The sequence below is a fragment of the Colobus angolensis genome, unplaced genomic scaffold (assembly GCF_000951035.1).
Source record: "Colobus angolensis palliatus isolate OR3802 unplaced genomic scaffold, Cang.pa_1.0 Scaffold1, whole genome shotgun sequence".
Lineage (NCBI taxonomy): Eukaryota > Metazoa > Chordata > Mammalia > Primates > Cercopithecidae > Colobus > Colobus angolensis.
Window position 1 is genome coordinate 4638100 of NW_012110918.1, and position 17913 is coordinate 4656012.

Sequence of the window (17913 nt, forward strand, 5' to 3'; positions counted from 1 at the left end):
AATCCCAAGAGGTAGGCATTATTCTAATCACCCCATTTTACGAACCAGAAAGGTGAGGCCCAGGGAGTTATGTAACTTGACCAAATTCACACAGATGGTGAGTAGCGGAAACCAAGTTAAAACTCAGACCATCTGTAGAGTCTATGAGCTCAAATTACAAATTCTATGCTGTCTCATTTGCATATGTCTCTGTTTATTCCATTATTCTTACTTTATGTGCACATATTTTACAATTTTCCTGGCCTTTTGTTTCATTTATTTTGCAGCAGTATTCTCCAGTGCCAGAAACCTTACAAATTTCATGTGATGTGTTTTGCACCACACTAAAACATTCTTCTTGGAATCCTTGCTGGCTATTTGTAAGGAGGACTTGTCATCCCATGACCTGTGTGTTGCCCTTCTCAACACTGTGCAAAAACAGAAAACTTGGTCTGTAAAGAGAGAAGGATGAAGGGGTCCAGCTGCCTGATAAAGACTGAGAATGTCTGCTTGTTTCCCAGGGGCTTTTATCTTCTTGCTTTCAATTCTTTCTCAGATCCGGCTGCACTGACTGCATGTGAGTTTTATCAGATATCCTCCAAACATTTCTCTTTGTTTTCTCTCTCTCTCTGTCTCTCTTTCTCTCTCTCTTTTTTGGTGGCGTGATCTCCACCTCCCAGGTTGACGCCATTCTCTTGCCTCAGCCTCCCGACTAGCTGGGACTACAGGTGCCCGCCACCACGCCTGGCTAATTTTTTGTATTTTTAGTGGAGAAGGGATTTCACCATGTTAGCTAGGATGGTCTGGATCTCCTGACCTCGTGATCCACCCACCTCGGCCTCCAAGGTGCTGGGATTACAAGCGTGAGCCATCGCACCTGGCCCTCTTTGTTTCTTAAAAATGTAATAAATTCTGTTTGGTCTTGTTTTGTGCTTTTATTTTTGCCTTGAAATACCCTTTGTGTGATATATTCCTGCCCTCCACTTTTATTTGCAATTTGCATTTCTCAGATATATTTTGACAAACTCTTATTACACGCCTGAAGGATGCCTGTTGAAATAGTATAACTGCATTTCTCTTTTTACCTTATCTGCCAATCTTCTACTTTCCATGGGCAGGGCAGGGAAGGGAATGTAAGTCCTTAGGTTACCCAGTCCTCTTCTTTCAGTCATCTTATTTTACAGTCTCTTTAAATTATGCTTTCCTGTTATTTCCCATGTATCCATTTCTATTGTGACTGTGTTTTCTCTGTTCCTTTTTTCAGGTTCCCCTTTTCCTTTTTCCCCACCTGTCATCTATAAAGTTCTGGATCAGTATTTTGTTCTACTAGTGATTACCCTCAAATGTTAACAAACATATCAGAATCTACACTACTCTGGCAATACAAAAAATCAGCCTATATCTCTATCCATCTTTCTCCTCCATCTTCCTGCTCCTTATAGGATACAACCGTTAGCATATTTGAACTTAAAACGTTAGCTCTACTCCTTACTAACTGCCATGCAGGGGAAGTAACGTACCATGGAGCCCCAATGATTTATGCAGGGAGCTTCAGTTTTCTCATCTGTGAGATCCAGAGGACACAATAGTATTTAACAAGGGTTGTTTTAGAATTTAGAAATTTAGGATTGGGGTGGAGGGGAGATGGTAGGGATTAAAGGAAATAACATATGTAAAGTATTGAGTGCAGTACCTTGCAATGAGGGATGACTCACCAAATGTTAGAGACTATACTCTCCACGGCGGTGTCAAAACTGGACATTATAGGTGTTTGTAAATTTTACCAGTCTGATTAATAAAAAATAATACCACTTTCGCCAGGCATGGTGGCTCACCCCTGTAATCCCAGCACTTTGGGAGGCCGAGGCGGGTGGATCACGAGGTCAGGAGATCGAGACCGTCCTGGCTAACACGGTGAAACCCCATCTCTACTGAAAATGCAAAAAATGAGCCGGGCGGGGTGGCAGGCGCCTGTAGTCCCAGCTACTTGGGAGGCTGAGGCAGGAGAATGGTGTGAACCCGGGAGGCGGAGCTTGCAGTGAGCCGAGATCGGGCCACTGCACTCCAGCCTGGGCGACTGAGCGAGATTCCGTCTCAAAAATAAATAAATAAAAAAACAAAAAAATAATAATAATACCACTTTGATAACTTATATTTCCTAGTGTTGTCAAGCATAGTTTAATATAATTTTTGGCCATTTGTAAATTTGTTTTACTATAACGAATCTGTCCATTTTCTCCATCTGTATTTTTGTTACTGTGTTATTCTATTATTGTTTTCTGTTTTTGTTTATGCTCTGACTGAAACTGTCTTATATTTCTCACTTTAAAAATAGCAGGTTATTGCTTTCTCAGCCAGCTATGATGATAAAGCGCTTTTGGTACTTGTAAGTTTGAGGTTTTCTGTTTTTCTTGCGAAGACACTTTAGGGTTTTCTCTTTAAGCACAAGTGTAGGGAATTTCACAACCGTGTGCTCAGGTATAGTTTTCTGGGTTTTGTCCTACATGGCACTTTGTGTTCACTTGTACCAAAATACCTCACAGTGGGATTTTGTAAGATAATAGCAAAATATTTATTGCTATTTCTATTTCTATTGTTGAACTATGCTAATGTGAATGCTCCTTCAACAAGGATATAAATAAAATGGTTAATAAGAAGTAACAAAAACAGAGATCACATCCAAAGAAAAATAAATATCCAGATGCCAGAAATGAAACAGGAAAACAAAGCTAAAAGGAGATTGCTATTTTAAGCCAGTAAGTTTTAGGGTGTTTTGGCAAAGGCTGATTGACAAACCAGCTAAAATATAATTCATGTGTAAGGATAAAATAGATATATCTTTATCCCAAAAAACTGAGATTTCTATTTTATGGACATATCTGAAAGAACTACTAATAAATATCCTCCAAGAAGAAAAAAAAAACTGAATCCAGAAAGAAGTAGTTGAATGCTAGCAACTAATAAATATATTAGTGAACTAAATAAATACTGATTGTGCAAACTAATGATGATAATGACTAATGTGTGCAGGGGGCAGTGTCAAACACAATGGACAACTTAAGTATCAAACAACAGTTATATGGGAGGAGAGAGCCATGATCAGAGTTAAGTTCCCTAAAAATCTTATAGTTTTGGAAGAGGACAAAGATATGATTAACTTCAAAACTACGTTCTTCAATAAGGTAGCCCAGGTGAGTATTTAAATGTAATTTTTAATTAATTAAAAATCAATAAAATTTAAAATTCAATTTCTTCACCTCCAACATGTAAAGAGCTTGGAAGTCATTATTTCCTTTCTTGCAATAAGAAAAAAGCTAAGCAAACTGAAAATCAGTGATGTTTCTTGGACCCATCAGGGACTGAGGTTTCAGGGCAAACTATAACCCCAAAATCCAGAGAAACAAGTGAATACAGAGAATCACAGCCAAGATCATTTTACTTGGAGCAGAAGTCACTAGAGCCAGAAATTGGTAGGACGAAATGCATAAATGGTAATTTTGATGAACTGCTGGAGGTCAAGTGTGGCCTGCAGTGGGGGGAGCCATTCCTGGGGTCAGTACCCTTAAGGGGCAGAGGCAGGTGGGTGTAACTGGAGGAGGGCAAAACCTGTGGGCATCAAGGATCCATTCACCACTAGATCTGGCACCAAAGCAGGGGAGGAGGGTCTGACCTCCCCATTCTTCTATCCTCAATCTGTTGCTGCTACTTCCTGTTGGATTAATCAAACCCAACTGGCATCCAGGCATCAAAGAAGAGAATTGATGATGCAATACACAGTGGTCAGCTTCTTCTACAAGGGGTGTGTTAGTGAAATAGAGAGTAAAGCCAGCACTAAATCTCTCTACAACAGAGTTGAAATAGTTTAGTTCTTTTTCCATTTTTCTTTTGGTCCCTTCTTTTGTTTTATTCTGATCTTCCGTTTTCATATTCATGAATCTGCTCCTAAATATAATCCTAATAAAATCCAAGTTAATAGCTTCGAAAACAACCATATTATGATATTTTTGCAAATTATGTCCATTTTAATACTTTTAAAACATTTATACTATATCTGATATTGGTTATTAGGTATCTTGTAAATATTTCCGTAACACTTAAGAAAACTCAGAGTTTATCAAAAATACAAGTGAATATTTCACTATATTGTTATCTAAAGTGGTTATATATATTGTCATGTTATTCATTTGAGCAAGACAGGAGAATGTATTGCTTGGGTTTTAGAAATAATTTAAATACATTCAATTATCACTATAAAACAAATACACATTTATAAAACACTAATGGTTCCAGAATGAACAAATTATAGGTTATTTATCACAGGTTTGGAAATGTAACGTTTCAGATACAATTATATCTGTAAAATATACAGATAAAATATTTAATTGCATAAAATGCTTATATAATAGATAAGAAAAAGATTAAAGCACAAATATAAATGAACAAAAAATATAAAAATTTAAAAAATAAAATGCAGCTCCGGGGCAAGATGGCCAAAACGGAACAGCCCTAGTCTGCAGCTACTAGTGAGATCAGTGCAGAAGATGGGTGATTTCTGCATTTCCAACCGAGGTACCCGGTTCATCTCATTGGCACTGGTTAGACAGTGGGTGCAGCCCACAGAGGGGGAGCAGAAGCAGGGTGGGCCATCACCTCACCCAGGAAGAACAAGGGGTCAAGGAAGTCCCTCCCCTAGCCAAGGGAAGCCATAAGGGACTGTGTCTTGAGGGACGGTGCACTCCAGCCCAGATACTATGCTTTTCCCATGGTCTTCACAACCCAGAGACCAGGAGATTCCCTTGGGTGCCTACACCACAAGGGCTCTGAGTTTCAAGCACAAAACTGGGTGGCCGTTTGGGCAGACACTGAGTTAGCTTCAGGAACTTTTTTTGTACTCCAGTGGCACCTGGAATGCCAGTGAGACAGAATCATTCACTCCCCTGGAAAGGAGACTGAAGCCAGGGAGCCAAGTGGGCTAGCTCAGCAGATCACACCTTCATGGAGCCTAGCAATGTAAGATTCACTAGCTTGAAATTCTCACTGCCAGCACAGCAGTCTGAAGTCGACCTGGGATGCTCAAGCTTGGTGAGGGGAGGGGTGTCTGCCATTACTGAGGCTTGAATAGGTTCCTCTCACAGTGTAAACAAAGCTGTCAGGAAGTTCAAGCTGGGTGGAGCCCATCACAGCTCAGCAAAACCACTGTAGCCAGACTGTCTCTCTAGATTCCTCCTCTCTGGGCAGGGTATCTCTGAAAGAAAGGCAGCAGCCCCAGCCAGGGGCTTATAGATAAAACTCCCATCTCCCTGGGACAGAGCACCTAGGGGAATGGGTGGCTGTGGGCACAGCTTCAGCAGACTTAAAACGTTTCTGCCTGCTGGCTCTGAAGAGAGCAGTGGATCTCCCAGCACAGTGCTCAAGCTCTGCTAAGGGACAGATCACCTCCCCAGGTGAGTCCCTGACACCTGTGCCTCCTGACAGGGAGACCTCTTCCAGCAGGGGTTGACAGACACCTCATACAGAAGATCTCCAGTTGACATCTGGCAGGTGCCCCTCTGGGACAAAGCTTCCAGAGGAAGGAGCAGGCAGCAATCTTTGCTGTTCTGCAGCCTCCGCTGGTGATACCCAGGCAAACGGGGTCTGGAGTGGGCCCCCAGCAAACTCCAGTAGACCTGCAGAGGAGGGGCCTGACTATTAGAAGGAAAACTAACAAACAGAAAGCAATAGCATCAATATCAACAAAAAGGATGACCACGCAAAAACTCCATCCAAAGGTCACCAACAGCAAAGACCAAAGGTGGATAAATCCACGAAGATGAGGAAAAACCAGTGCAAAAAGGCTGAAAATTCCAAAAACCAAAATGCCTATTCTCCTCCAAAAAATCAAAACTCCTCACCAGCAAGGGAACAAAACTGGATAGAGAATGAGTTTGATGAATTGACAGAAGTAGGCTTCAGAAGGTGGGTAATAACAAACTCCTCCGAGCTAAAGGAGCATGTTCTAACCCAATGCAAGAAAGCTAAGAACCTTGCTAAAAGGTTAGAGGAATTGCTAACTAGAATAACCAGTTTAGAGAAGAACATAAATGACCTGATGGAGCTGAAAAACACAGCACAAGAAATTTTTGAAGCATACACAAGTATTAATAGTTGAATCAATCAAGTGGGAGAAAGGATATCAAAAGTTGAAGATCAACTTAATGAAATAAAGCATGAAGACAAGATTAGAGAAAAAAGAATGAAAAGGAATGAACACAGTCTCCAAGAAATATGGCACTATGTGAAAAGACCAAACCTATACTTTATTTGTGTACCTGAAAATGAAGGGGAGAATGGAACCAAGTTGGAAAACACTCTTTGGGATATTAACCAGGAGAACTTCACCAACCTAGCGAGACAGGCCAACATTCAAATTTAAGAAATACAGAGAACACCACAAAGATACTCTTCAAGAAGAGCAACCCCAAGACACATAATTGTCAAATTCACCAAGGTTGAAATGAGGGAAAAAATGTTAAGGGCAGCCAGAGAGAAAGGTCAGTTTACCCACAAAGGGAAGCCCATCAGACTAACAGCATATCTCTCAGCAGAAACCCTACAAGCCAGAAGAGAGTCAGGGACAATATTCAACATTCTTAAAGAAAATAATTTTCAACCCAGAATTTCATATCCAGCCAAACTGGATTTCATAAGCGAAGGAGAAATAAAATCCTTTACAGACAAGCAAATGCTGAGGGATTTTGTCACCACCAGGCCTGCCTTACAAGAGTTCCTGAAGGAAGCACTAAATATGGAAAGGAAAAACTGGTACCAGTCACTGCAAAAACAAATCAAAATGTAAAGATCATCAGTGCTATGAAGAAACTGCATCAACTAATGGGCAAAATACCAGCTAGCATCATAATGACAGGATCAAATTCACACATAACAACATTAACCTTAAATGTAAATGGGCTAAATGCCCCCAACTAAAAGACACAGACTGGCAAATTGGATGAAGAGTCAAGACCCATCTCACATGCAAAGACACACATAGGCTCAAAATGAAGGGATGGAGGAATATTTACCAAGCAAATGGAAAGCAAAAAAAGAAAAAAAAAATCAGGGGTCGCAATCCTAGTCTCTGATAAAACAGACTTTAAACCAATAAAGATCAAAAGAGGCAAAGAAGGGCATTACATAATAGTAAAGGGATCAATGCAACAAGAAGAGCTAACTATCCTAAACATATATGCATCCAATACAGGAGCACCCAGATTCATAAAGCAAGTCCTTAGAGACTTACAAAGAGACTTAGACTCCCACACAATAATAGTGGCAGACTTCAACACTGCATTGTCAATATTAGAAAGATCAACAAGACAGAAAATTAACAAGGATATTCAGGACATGAACTCAGCTCTGGACCAAGCAGTCCTAACAGACATCTACAGAACTCTCCACCTCAAGTCAACAGAATATACATCCTGAGAGCACCACACAGCACTTATTCTAAAATCGACCACATAATTGGAAATAAAACACTCCTCAGCAAATGCAAAAGAATGGAAATCATAACAAACAGTCTTTCAGACCACAGGGCAATCAACTTAGAACTCAGGATTAAGAAATTCACTCAAAACTGCACAACTACATGGAAACTGAACAACCTGCCCTGAATGACTACTGGATAAATAACAAAATTAATGCAGAAATAAATAAGTTCTTTGAAACCAATGAGAACAAAGACACAATGTACCAGAATCTCTGGGACACATCTAAAGCAGTGTTTAGAGGGAAATTTATAGCACTAAATGCCCACAAGAGAAAGCAGGAAAGATCTAAAATTGACACCCTAACATCACAATTAAAAGAACTAGAGAAGCAAGCGCAAACAAATTCAAAAGCCAGCAGAAGACAAGAAATAACTAAGATTAGAGCAAAACTGAAAAGAAATAGAGACAGCCTTAAACTCCTGGGCTTAAACAATTCTCCCACCTCAGCCTCCTGGATAGCTTGGACTACAAGCACATACCACCACACCTAGCTAACTTTCACTTTTTTTTTTTTTTTTTTTTGGAATTTGCAGTGATAGGGTCTTGCTATGTTGCCCAGGATGGTCTTGAACTCCTGGTCCCAAGTGATCCTCCCACCTCATCTTCCCAAAGCATTAGGATCACAGGCAAGAGCCATCATACCTGGCCTCTTTTCTTATTATGCTATAACCAGGTAGTGTGATTTATCACCTGGTTTTCTTAGCTCTTGTGAAGATCTTTTTGCGGATAGATAGTTACTCAAATAGATGTTTGAATCAGTGGTAAGAACTATTCTACCATCTTGCTCCATTCTCTCCTTGACATCATGGTGATTCTTTTATTCAATTTTATTTAATTTCTATATTTTTCTCTATTATACAAATTTTCTTCATTGATCATAAAAATATTTTTATTTTTATAATTTCAACTTTTATTTTAGATTCAGGAAGTATATGTGAAGGTTTGTTACATGAGTATATTGTATGATGCTGTGTTCGGAATACTAATGATCTAGTCACACAGACAGTGAGTATAGTAAACAATGGTTAGTTTCTCCTTACCTCCTTCCCTGTCTATTAGTCCCCTGGGGGACTACTGTTGCCATCTTTATGTCCATAAATACTCAATATTTAGCTCCCACTTATAAGTGAGAACATGTGGTATTTGGTTTTCTGTTCCTGCATTACTACACTTAGGATAATGGCTTCTAGCTGTGTCCATGTTGTTGCAAAGGATATGATTTTGTTCCTTTTTATGGCTGAGTATATTTCATGGCTGGGTGTTCCTTTTTATTCCAGGGTATATATGTACTACATTTTCTTTATCCAATCCACCACTGATGGGCATCTAGGTTGATTCCATGTCTTTGTTATTGTGAATACTGCTGTGATGAACATATGAGGTCATGTGATTTTTTGGAAATTTATCCATTTACTCTAGGTTTTCTAGTTTGTGTGCATTTTCCTTTGGTCATATACCCAATAATGGGATTGCTGGGTCAAATGGTAGTTCTATTGTAAATTCTTTGAGAAATCTCCAAACTGCTTTCCACAGTGGCAGTGTTCCCTTTTCTCCACAGCCTTGCTGGTATCTGCTGTATTTTAACTTCTTAATAATAGCAGTTCTCTCTGGTATAATATAGTATCTCATTGTGGATTTGATTTGCATTTCTCTGATGATTAGCAATGTTGAGCATTTTTCATGTTTGTTGGCTGCTTGTATGTCTTCCTTTGAGAAGCGTCTATTCATGCTTTTTACCACTTTTTAATGGGATTATTGGTTTTTTGCTTGTTGAAATAAGTTCCTTATAGATTATTGATATTAGACCTTTGTCAGATGAATAGGTTATGAATATATTCTCCCACTCTCTAGGTTGTCTATTTACTCTGTCAATAGTTTCTTTTGCTGTGCAGAAGTTCTTTGGTTTACTTAGGTCTCATTTGTCCATTTTTTGTTTTGCTGCAATTGCTTTTGAGGACCTAGTCATAAATTCTTTCCTAAGGCACATGTCCAGAATGGTGTTTCCTAGATTTTCTCATAGGATTCTTGCAGTTTGAAGCCTTACATTTAAATCTTTGATTCATCTTGAGTTAAATTTTGTATATGGTGAAAGGTGGGAGTTCATTTTCATTATTCTGCATATTGCTAGCCAACTATCCCAGCACCATTTATTAAATAAGGAGTCCTTTCCCAATTGCTTATTTTTGTCTGTTTGTCAAAGAACAGATGGCTATTGGTGTGTGGCTTTATTTATGCATTCTCTGTTCTGTTCCATTGGTCTATATGTCTTTTTTGTACAAGTATCATGCTGTTTTGGTTACTGTAGCCTTATAGTATAGTTTGAAGTCAAGTAATGTGATGCCTCTGGCTTTGTTCTTTTTGCTTATGGTTGTTTTGGTCATTTAGACTTTTTCATATAAATTTTAAAATATTTTTTCTAATTCCATGAAAAATGACATTAATAGTTTGGTAGAAATAGTGTCAAATCTGTAGATTGCTTTGGGGAGTATGGCCATTTTAACTATATTTATTATTTCAGTCCATAAGCATGTTATATTTTTCTGTGTCATCTATGATTTCTTTCAGCAGTGTTTTGTAATTCTCCTTACAGAGATCTTTCACCTCCTTGATTAGATAAGCTAGATGTATTCCTAGGTATTTATTTTTTGTGTGGCCATCTATTTGCATACTTTTTATTTCCTTTTCTTGCCTCATTACTCTGGCAAGAACTTCAGTACTATGTTGAACAGGAGTGGTGAAAGTGAGCATCCTTGTCTTGTTCCAGTTGTCAAAGGGAATGGTTCCATCTTTTGCCCATTCAGTATAATGCTGGCTATGGGTTTGTCATTGATAGCTCCTATTATTTTGAGGTAAGTTCCTTCAATGCCTATTTTGTTGAGGGTTTTTATCATGAAGGGATGTTGGATTTAATCACAGGCTTTTCCCACACCTAATTATATACTCATATGGTTTTATTTTTAATTCTCTTTATGTGGTAAATCACATTTATTGATTTGTGTATGTTGAACCAACCTTGTATCCCAGGAATTAAGGCAAGTTAGTCATGGTAAACTAAATTATTGACGTGCTGTTAAATTCAGTTTGCTTACATTTTGCTGAGGATATTTGCATCTATATTCATCGGGGATATTGTTCTGTAGCTTTCTTTGTTGTTGTGTCTTTGCCAGGTTCTGGTATTAGGGTGATGCTGGCTTCATAAAGTGAGTTAGGGAATAGTCCCTCATCTGTGAATTCTTAGAATAGTTTCAGTAAAATTGCTCAGCTCTTTTTTGTAAGTCTGATAGAATTCAGTTGTGAATCCATTTGGTCCGGGTCTTTTCTTGGTTGGTAGGTTTTTCATTACTGGTTCAATTCTGGAACTTGGTAGTGGTCTGCTAGGGTTTCAATTTCTTCCTGGTTGGATCTTGGGAGATTGCATGTTTCCAGGAATTTATCCATTTCCTCTAGATGTTCTAGTTTGTGTGCATAGAGGTGTTCATAACAGTCTCAGAGGAGCTTTTGTATTTCTGTGGGATCAGTGGTAATGTTGCCTTTGTCATTTCTGATTGTGCTTATTTGGATCTTCTCTCTCTTTTTTTTTTTTTCTTTTTTAGTCTAGCTAGTTGTCTATCGATCTTGTTTATCCATTCAAAAAACCAATTTTTGGTTTCATTTATTCTTCGTGTGGATTTTTGGGCCTCAATTTTGTTAGTTCTGCACTGATTTTAGTTATTTCTTTTCTTCTGCTAGTTTTGGGGTTTTGTTCTTGTTCTTCTAGTTCCACAAGGTGTTATGTTAGAGTGTTAATTTGACATCTTTCTAACTTTTTAAGGTAGGTATTTAGTGCTATAAACTTCCCTCTTATCACTGCTTTTGCTGCATTCCAGAGATTTTGGTATGTTGTATCTCTGCTTTCATTTATTTCAAAAGATTTTTTTTATTTCTGCCTTGATTTCATCATTTACCCAAAAGTCATTCAGGAGAAAGTTTTTAAATTTCCATGTAATTCCATGATTTGCGGAGATCTTCTTGGTATTGCTTTCTATTTTTATTCCACTGTGTCTGCGAGTATGGTTGGTATGATTTCAACTTTTAAAACTGTATTGAGACTTGTTTTATGTCTGAGCATGTGGTCAATCTTGGAGTATGTTCTATGTACAGATGAGAAGAATGTATATTCCGTGGTGATCAGCAGAGTGTTCTCTAGATGTCTATTAGGTCCAATTGGTCAAGTGTCAAATTGAAGTCCAAAATCTCTTGTTAGTTTTCTACCTCAATGGTCAGTTTAACACTGTCAATGGGATGTTGAAGTTTCCTACTACTATTGTTTGTCTCGCTAAGTCTTTTCATAGGTCTAGAAATCATTGTTTTAAGAATCTGAGTGCTCCAATGTTGGCTGCATATATATTTGGGATAATTAACTCTTCTTGTTGAATTGAACCCCTTATCATTTTGTACAATATGTGAACACCAAAAAATCAGAGAAGGAATACTGCTTGGTCTTTGAATTTTTGGGCGGTAATATTCAGAATTAAATAGCTATTTTTAAGGGACAGAATAAAGTAATATGTTAAACTGATAGATATTTTAAAATTAAATAATATAAAAGATATGTGGAAAATATATAGATATACATACATGCACATACACTTATATAAGGGAGAAATGATTTTAAAATAATATCAAATCCCATAAAACTATTCAAAGATGACAAGGAAAATTAGCACCCCCTGAAAACAATAAGTTAATGTTGTTCAAATACTACTGTGACTCCCTTTATCTTCAAAAGGTATCATGGAACTACTTTTCAATGTGAGTGCTTGTCTATTGTATGTCTAAGGACCTCCCAATGCTTGGGAGGTGTTTTATTTTTGTTTTGAGACAGAGTCTCTCTCCGTCACCCAGGCTGGAGTACACTGGCATGATCTTGGCTCACTGCAACCTCTGCCTCCTGGGTTCAAGCAATTCTCCTCCCTCAGCCTCCTGAATAGCTGGGACTACAGGCAAATGCCAACGCCTGGCTCATTTTTGTATTTTTATTAGAGACGGGGTTTCACCATATTGGCCAGGCTGGTCTTGAACTCCTGACCTCGTGATCCACCTGCCTTGGCCTCCCAAAGTGCTGGGATTACAGGCGTGAGCCACAGCGCCTGGCCCCATACTTGTGAGTTTTAAAGCAATTTCTGGAACATTTTCAGAAGACTCTTGAATTGTACTTGCTTATAAAAGAAAATCTGTATACCTGTTGTATCACGAACTGGTGTGAAGTAGTCATGCAACTTGGCTACTGAATATATCCTTCCCATATTTCAGCAAGAGAATGTTTTTAGTAAAACGTAAAAAAGTCATTTTTTAAAAAATTCTATGTTTATATAGTTTGATTTCCACAATACTCAGTGCCTGACTCTTTGGGTGGCTTTACTAATATTTTGCATTGCCTTTATCACAGGTTTGCTATCACCCCTATGTTTGAGAGGAAGAATAATTTTTAAATTTATGTATTTATTAACTAAATATACAAAATACACCTGATGTTAATTTTAAATGATCTTTAAAATTAAATGTACTACTAATTATTACATAAAACATAAGTTTATAGGACATCAACAAAAAATTACTAGGTTTGAGGTTTTAAGGTTCATCTGAATGAGGGAGGAGTTTCCATCTCATTGTTGTATCAACTTCTTCATCAAAATTTCCCACTTCCTGCTCTTTAGAAAGCTCTAAGAATACCTAATTAGGAGACAAAGAAGAAGGAAAGAAGGAAGAGAGATTATCAAGTTGTTGGTCTTCCAAACGAATAGGAAAAGGCATGTTGCTTTCATGTGAAATTTACCAGGATGATACAAAGTCAAACCAGTTGGCTTACCTTCTCCAGTGTGCACTGAGAGAGGCTGTATTCTTCCAGGTTAAAGTTATGCTTCACTGATGGAAAAAAAAAAGACTAGTATTAAGAGTAGATGCTTACAATTTATTACCAATAATTTTTTCAAAATCACAAAGAATAAAAATGTAAATCATTAATATAAATAGATAAAGTTGAATAAGCAAATACTTGATGTAAGGATGAAATAATGAAAGCCATACAGATTTAATGTAAATACATACTATATTAATATTGATGTTATCATTTTCTCATATGTTTCAGTAATATTTGTTTTGGTATTGCATGCATATGTATTTGGAAGATACATATGTTCCTTGAAGAACTAATCATCGGTCAAAATATTGTTACACATGAGGAAGATCCTATGCCATCCTCTTTAAGATAACTCAAAACTCCCTTCATTCAGTTCATCTGTTATATCACCTCTCTGCTGGACTTCCCCACCAAAAAGTCTGTGTGACAGTTGTTACCAGATTCACATATCCATGTGTGCATACTTCACCATTTATACACTAAGAATCTGCTAGGTGTAAGGCACTCGTAGATGCCAGAAATAGAACAGTCAAGAAGATAGACAAATACTCCTGCCTTGATGTAGTTTGCATTTTAGTGGGAGGAATTAGTGACATTAAATACACAAACACTTAAATATATGATAAAGTTAATGATGATAGTGGCTTTAAAGAAAAATAAAGCTGATTAAAATAAATAGGGAGCACTAGGCACTCTTTTTTACCAGATAGTCAGAGAAGGCCACAGTAATCAGGTAATAATTGAACCAACACCTGAAAATGGGAGGAAGAGGCCTGGATGTTTAGGAAGGAGAATTCCAGGAAGAAGGATTAGCAAGTACAAAGTCCTGAGGCAGGAGCTTACATGTCTGGCAGCATTTAGGAAGAACTAGAAAGTCATCCGTCTAGTGTGGAAGGAACAAAGCAGAGATATACATTATGACATATTATGTCAAACATAATGAGCCAGGCATTGTTCTAGGTGCTTAAAATATTTACTCATTTAATTCTAACAACCTGGCCAAGTGGGCACTAACAGTATCCATCATTGTAGAGACGAACCATCTAAATATGCAGGGATTGAGTACCTCACCCAACGTCACCCAGCTAGTAAGCAACAGGCCTGGTCTGAGAACCCAGAAAGATGGGCTCTAGAGTTTGAGTTCTTCACCATTATGCTGTGCTGAGAAACTACACCACGATGGTCTGCTGTTGGGAATGATGGGGTCGAAAGCAGAGAAAATGATGACAGGAGAGTGAGTGAGGACAATTTCAATTAGCAAGAGGAGTTACACACAATCCAGGGGACGGTTGAAGCTATCATTCAAATAAGAAGGCCAAATACACGTGCACAGACACAAGGAGGTTGATGGATAGATGGAAACTTTCTCTGTTGCTTCTATTTTATTAGTGAAATACAAAGCAAGGGCATCTACTGAGGGAGAAAAGTGGGAAGGAGGTGGATATGTAAGGAAAGAAAGGGAGTAAAGTAATAATTTGGGACACTTGGTGTGAATGGATTATACAGGCCACACACAGGGGCTTTTAGGGTGGGATGCCATGGCTTCACAGTAAGAACAGTCAAGCATGTGTGTTTCCTGCAGCTTCAGTTCCTGCACTGGAGATTAACCTCTTTTCATAGAATCAGATTAACCTAAATTGGGGTTAAATCGCACCATTACCTACCATTAGGATTCTTAAAAATCATGCCCTACGGGCCTGTTTTAAAACATTGTTACCCAATTAGCTTCCATTAAATTATTATTTTAGTGTTAGTTAATTCTTCAAAAGATTTATTTGAATGTGGTCACTCTTACCTGCCTCTAATTTGTGAAAGGCCTGCGATAGAGGGTAAACGTCTGCCACTGGCAGCTTATAGGTTAACAAGGAGGAATACCTGAAAACAGGAAGATGTCGTATTCAACTCTGAGTTTCAAGGGGAGAAAATGAGCATCAGAATAAATATTGATATTACCAACAATTTTCTTCTTAAAAGTAATGCAAATTAATGTATGGCTTAAATATGAAATCATAGCATTGTTTTGAAATGATTTTTGGTATCTGGCTGTTGCAGACAGCTCTCCTGGTAATAACTCAGCATAATTACATATGTGCTTAGCTTATGCAAAACCTTTGCTTGTTGAAAATCTGGTATGCTGAACTATTCCCTCTGGTTAGTTCAAATTAGGTTGGCAATTAACCCAAAATAAGTGTTCATCTTTGTCATCAGAAAGCTAATTCATTGTTTTGCTTTTTTTAATGAATGAATTTTTTCTTTATTTCTTACACTTCCAGCAATTTGCATTACATTTACAATGAAAAATATAAACATTTAAATAAAAGTAAATTCAGGACTATTTTGTAAAACCATAAATAGTGGCAAATCTTGGAGATGGAGGTTGATATTGGCAAAAGATCTGCAGGGAAGACATACTTACTTTGAAGGCTTTCTAGGCCCTAGGGCCATCCAGAAGTAAGGAAATCGATAGAGCTGGGGCTGCCAATCAAAAAACCTCAGAATCTCCTTGATTCCCCCTCCTCCCAGAAGTCTAACTTGTAAAGAATAACATGAGGTTGGGAGAGTTGGAGTTAGCAGTAGAGGAAGGACATAAAATACTTTAACTAAATACTTCCCTGACCTCTAAGGAAGAGCCGTAATTGATTTGGGGCATCTTGCTTCTGGGTGCTACTTCTGGCTGTAAACTCTCATGCCCTATTCCCAAACAGGGGTTTGGTGCTCCCGGGTGGCACTAAGGTTGACCAGACGTCCAGGATTGGCCCTTTTCAGACCAGCCCCTGCTCTTTCTGTCTTATCATTTTTGATCTTCCCACTTATATTAAAACCGCTTCTCTGATTTGTGACACCAAATGTCTGGGAATGGGATGAAGTTACATGTTCTGATATCTATCTTAGGAAATTTAATTACATTTACACTGGGCTAAAATAAAATAGTAGCTTTTATGTCCTATTTTTTGATGTGCTTATCTCTCCACGGCAATTTCAAATTCAGTTTCTGCTCCACCTTCTTGCCCTCCCCCAAACAACATACAGACGTACACAAACACACACACACATACACACACACACACACACAGATATGTGGGCATGCACACACACATACACACACACCCCCTTCCAGTCTCCATTTTAAGGTACGAAAATTCCATTAAAGAGAGACTCTTTGATGATCTCAATTGCCATTTGTTTCCTATGGGGAAAATTCACCCTAAATATTTACATCTTTTACATTTTAAATATTTATATATGTTAAGCGTTTATAAGGAGGCCCAGGAAGGACACCACTGTGGTCCTGTGTGGGTTTCGGTCATCAGAAGTTCCTTTCCCCAAGTCTTTCCAAGTCCCCCTCTGGAGCTGGGAATCAGCCTGGGATGGCCAAGGAGGGTGTGCCTGGGCTGCCCCGAGGGACACAGCTTCCTGAGTAGGTCTCAATCTCTTATAATCTGGAATACTGAACAAATCAGTTTCTGCGGTCCCTAACTTTTATTTTGAAGTAAAATCACTATGAATTTCTCACACAGCTAAAAGGAAACCACTGAGTGGATAAAGCCTCTGTATTTCTCCATAATCAAAAGCCCGTCTCACCTTTCCTGCCCTGCTGCCTGTGGGAAAAGCTTCAGAATCTCAGTGTGGACCAAAGTCACTTGAGAAGGTTCCTTCACTTTCAGCTCTAGAATGTAATCCTTGCCAAGTTTGTTTTTCAGGTGTTGGATAGAGCCAATGCATCTATGGGCAAGAAAGAGAATATGTTGGAAAAAAATATTGCCCTTAAGTTTTTAATGCTATTCTTAAATTTCAAATGTAGAAGAAAAGGTGTCACCAAGGAAGCCAAACGGAAGGGCTCCAGCTACACAGGGATTTTGCTCTTTCCATGGGAAATCTCATTTTGGGCATCAAATGCAGGCTCTGGAGAGACACCCACCTAAGCCTTCCAGACACCATGATGGCCACACGGTCACACAAGGCCTCTGCCTCAGCCAGATTATGGGTGGTCAGGAGGACACCCCTCTCTGTGTTTTTAACGACTGCCTGGATTGCCTGCCTGAAGTGAGCAAAAAAATTAACAGTATTTAAAATAACTAAGTGCAGAACAAAAACAAGATAAAATACAATATATGAATCACATTCAGATCCTAATTCAAAAAAAATAGTGCAATGTAAGCACCAACTAGGTTTTTGATAACATAAAAGAAAAATTATTAAATATTTTTAGATATGCTAATCATATTGTAGTTGAGTTAAAAACCTTTTTTTAAGAGTTAACAAAACTCCTTATCTTCTGAAGATACTAACTGAAATATTTATAAATTAAAGAATATGCTGCTTTGTATTTCCTTCAAAATAATCAGAAGGTGGAGAAAGGAAGTAGGTGAAGATATAGATGAAAGGAGATTGGTTCTATTGATACCTGCTGAAACTTCTCCATGGGAATAATGGATTCATAAGCAATTCTCTACATTTGTATAAAATTGCCATAACAAAGTTTTTGTTAAAGTTGGAAAAGTACTG

The 17913-nt window shown here is 38.1% G+C and overlaps 1 protein-coding gene across 1 annotated transcript in view; it reads right to left on the reverse strand.

Moving 5' to 3' along the window:
- Window positions 1-12847: 12847 nt before the first annotated feature.
- The window catches only part of ABCA6 (ATP-binding cassette, sub-family A (ABC1), member 6), a 59458-nt gene continuing 54392 nt past the window's right edge, over window positions 12848-17913 (reverse strand). Inside the window, exons 35-39 of the mRNA XM_011933533.1 lie at window positions 17327-17446; window positions 16990-17130; window positions 15203-15282; window positions 13357-13412; window positions 12848-13220 (exon numbers count right to left, since the gene is read on the reverse strand). Coding sequence (XP_011788923.1) covers window positions 13119-13220; window positions 13357-13412; window positions 15203-15282; window positions 16990-17130; window positions 17327-17446 — 499 coding nt within the window. The 3' untranslated portion in view covers window positions 12848-13118. The remainder of the gene's footprint in view (window positions 13221-13356; window positions 13413-15202; window positions 15283-16989; window positions 17131-17326; window positions 17447-17913) is intronic.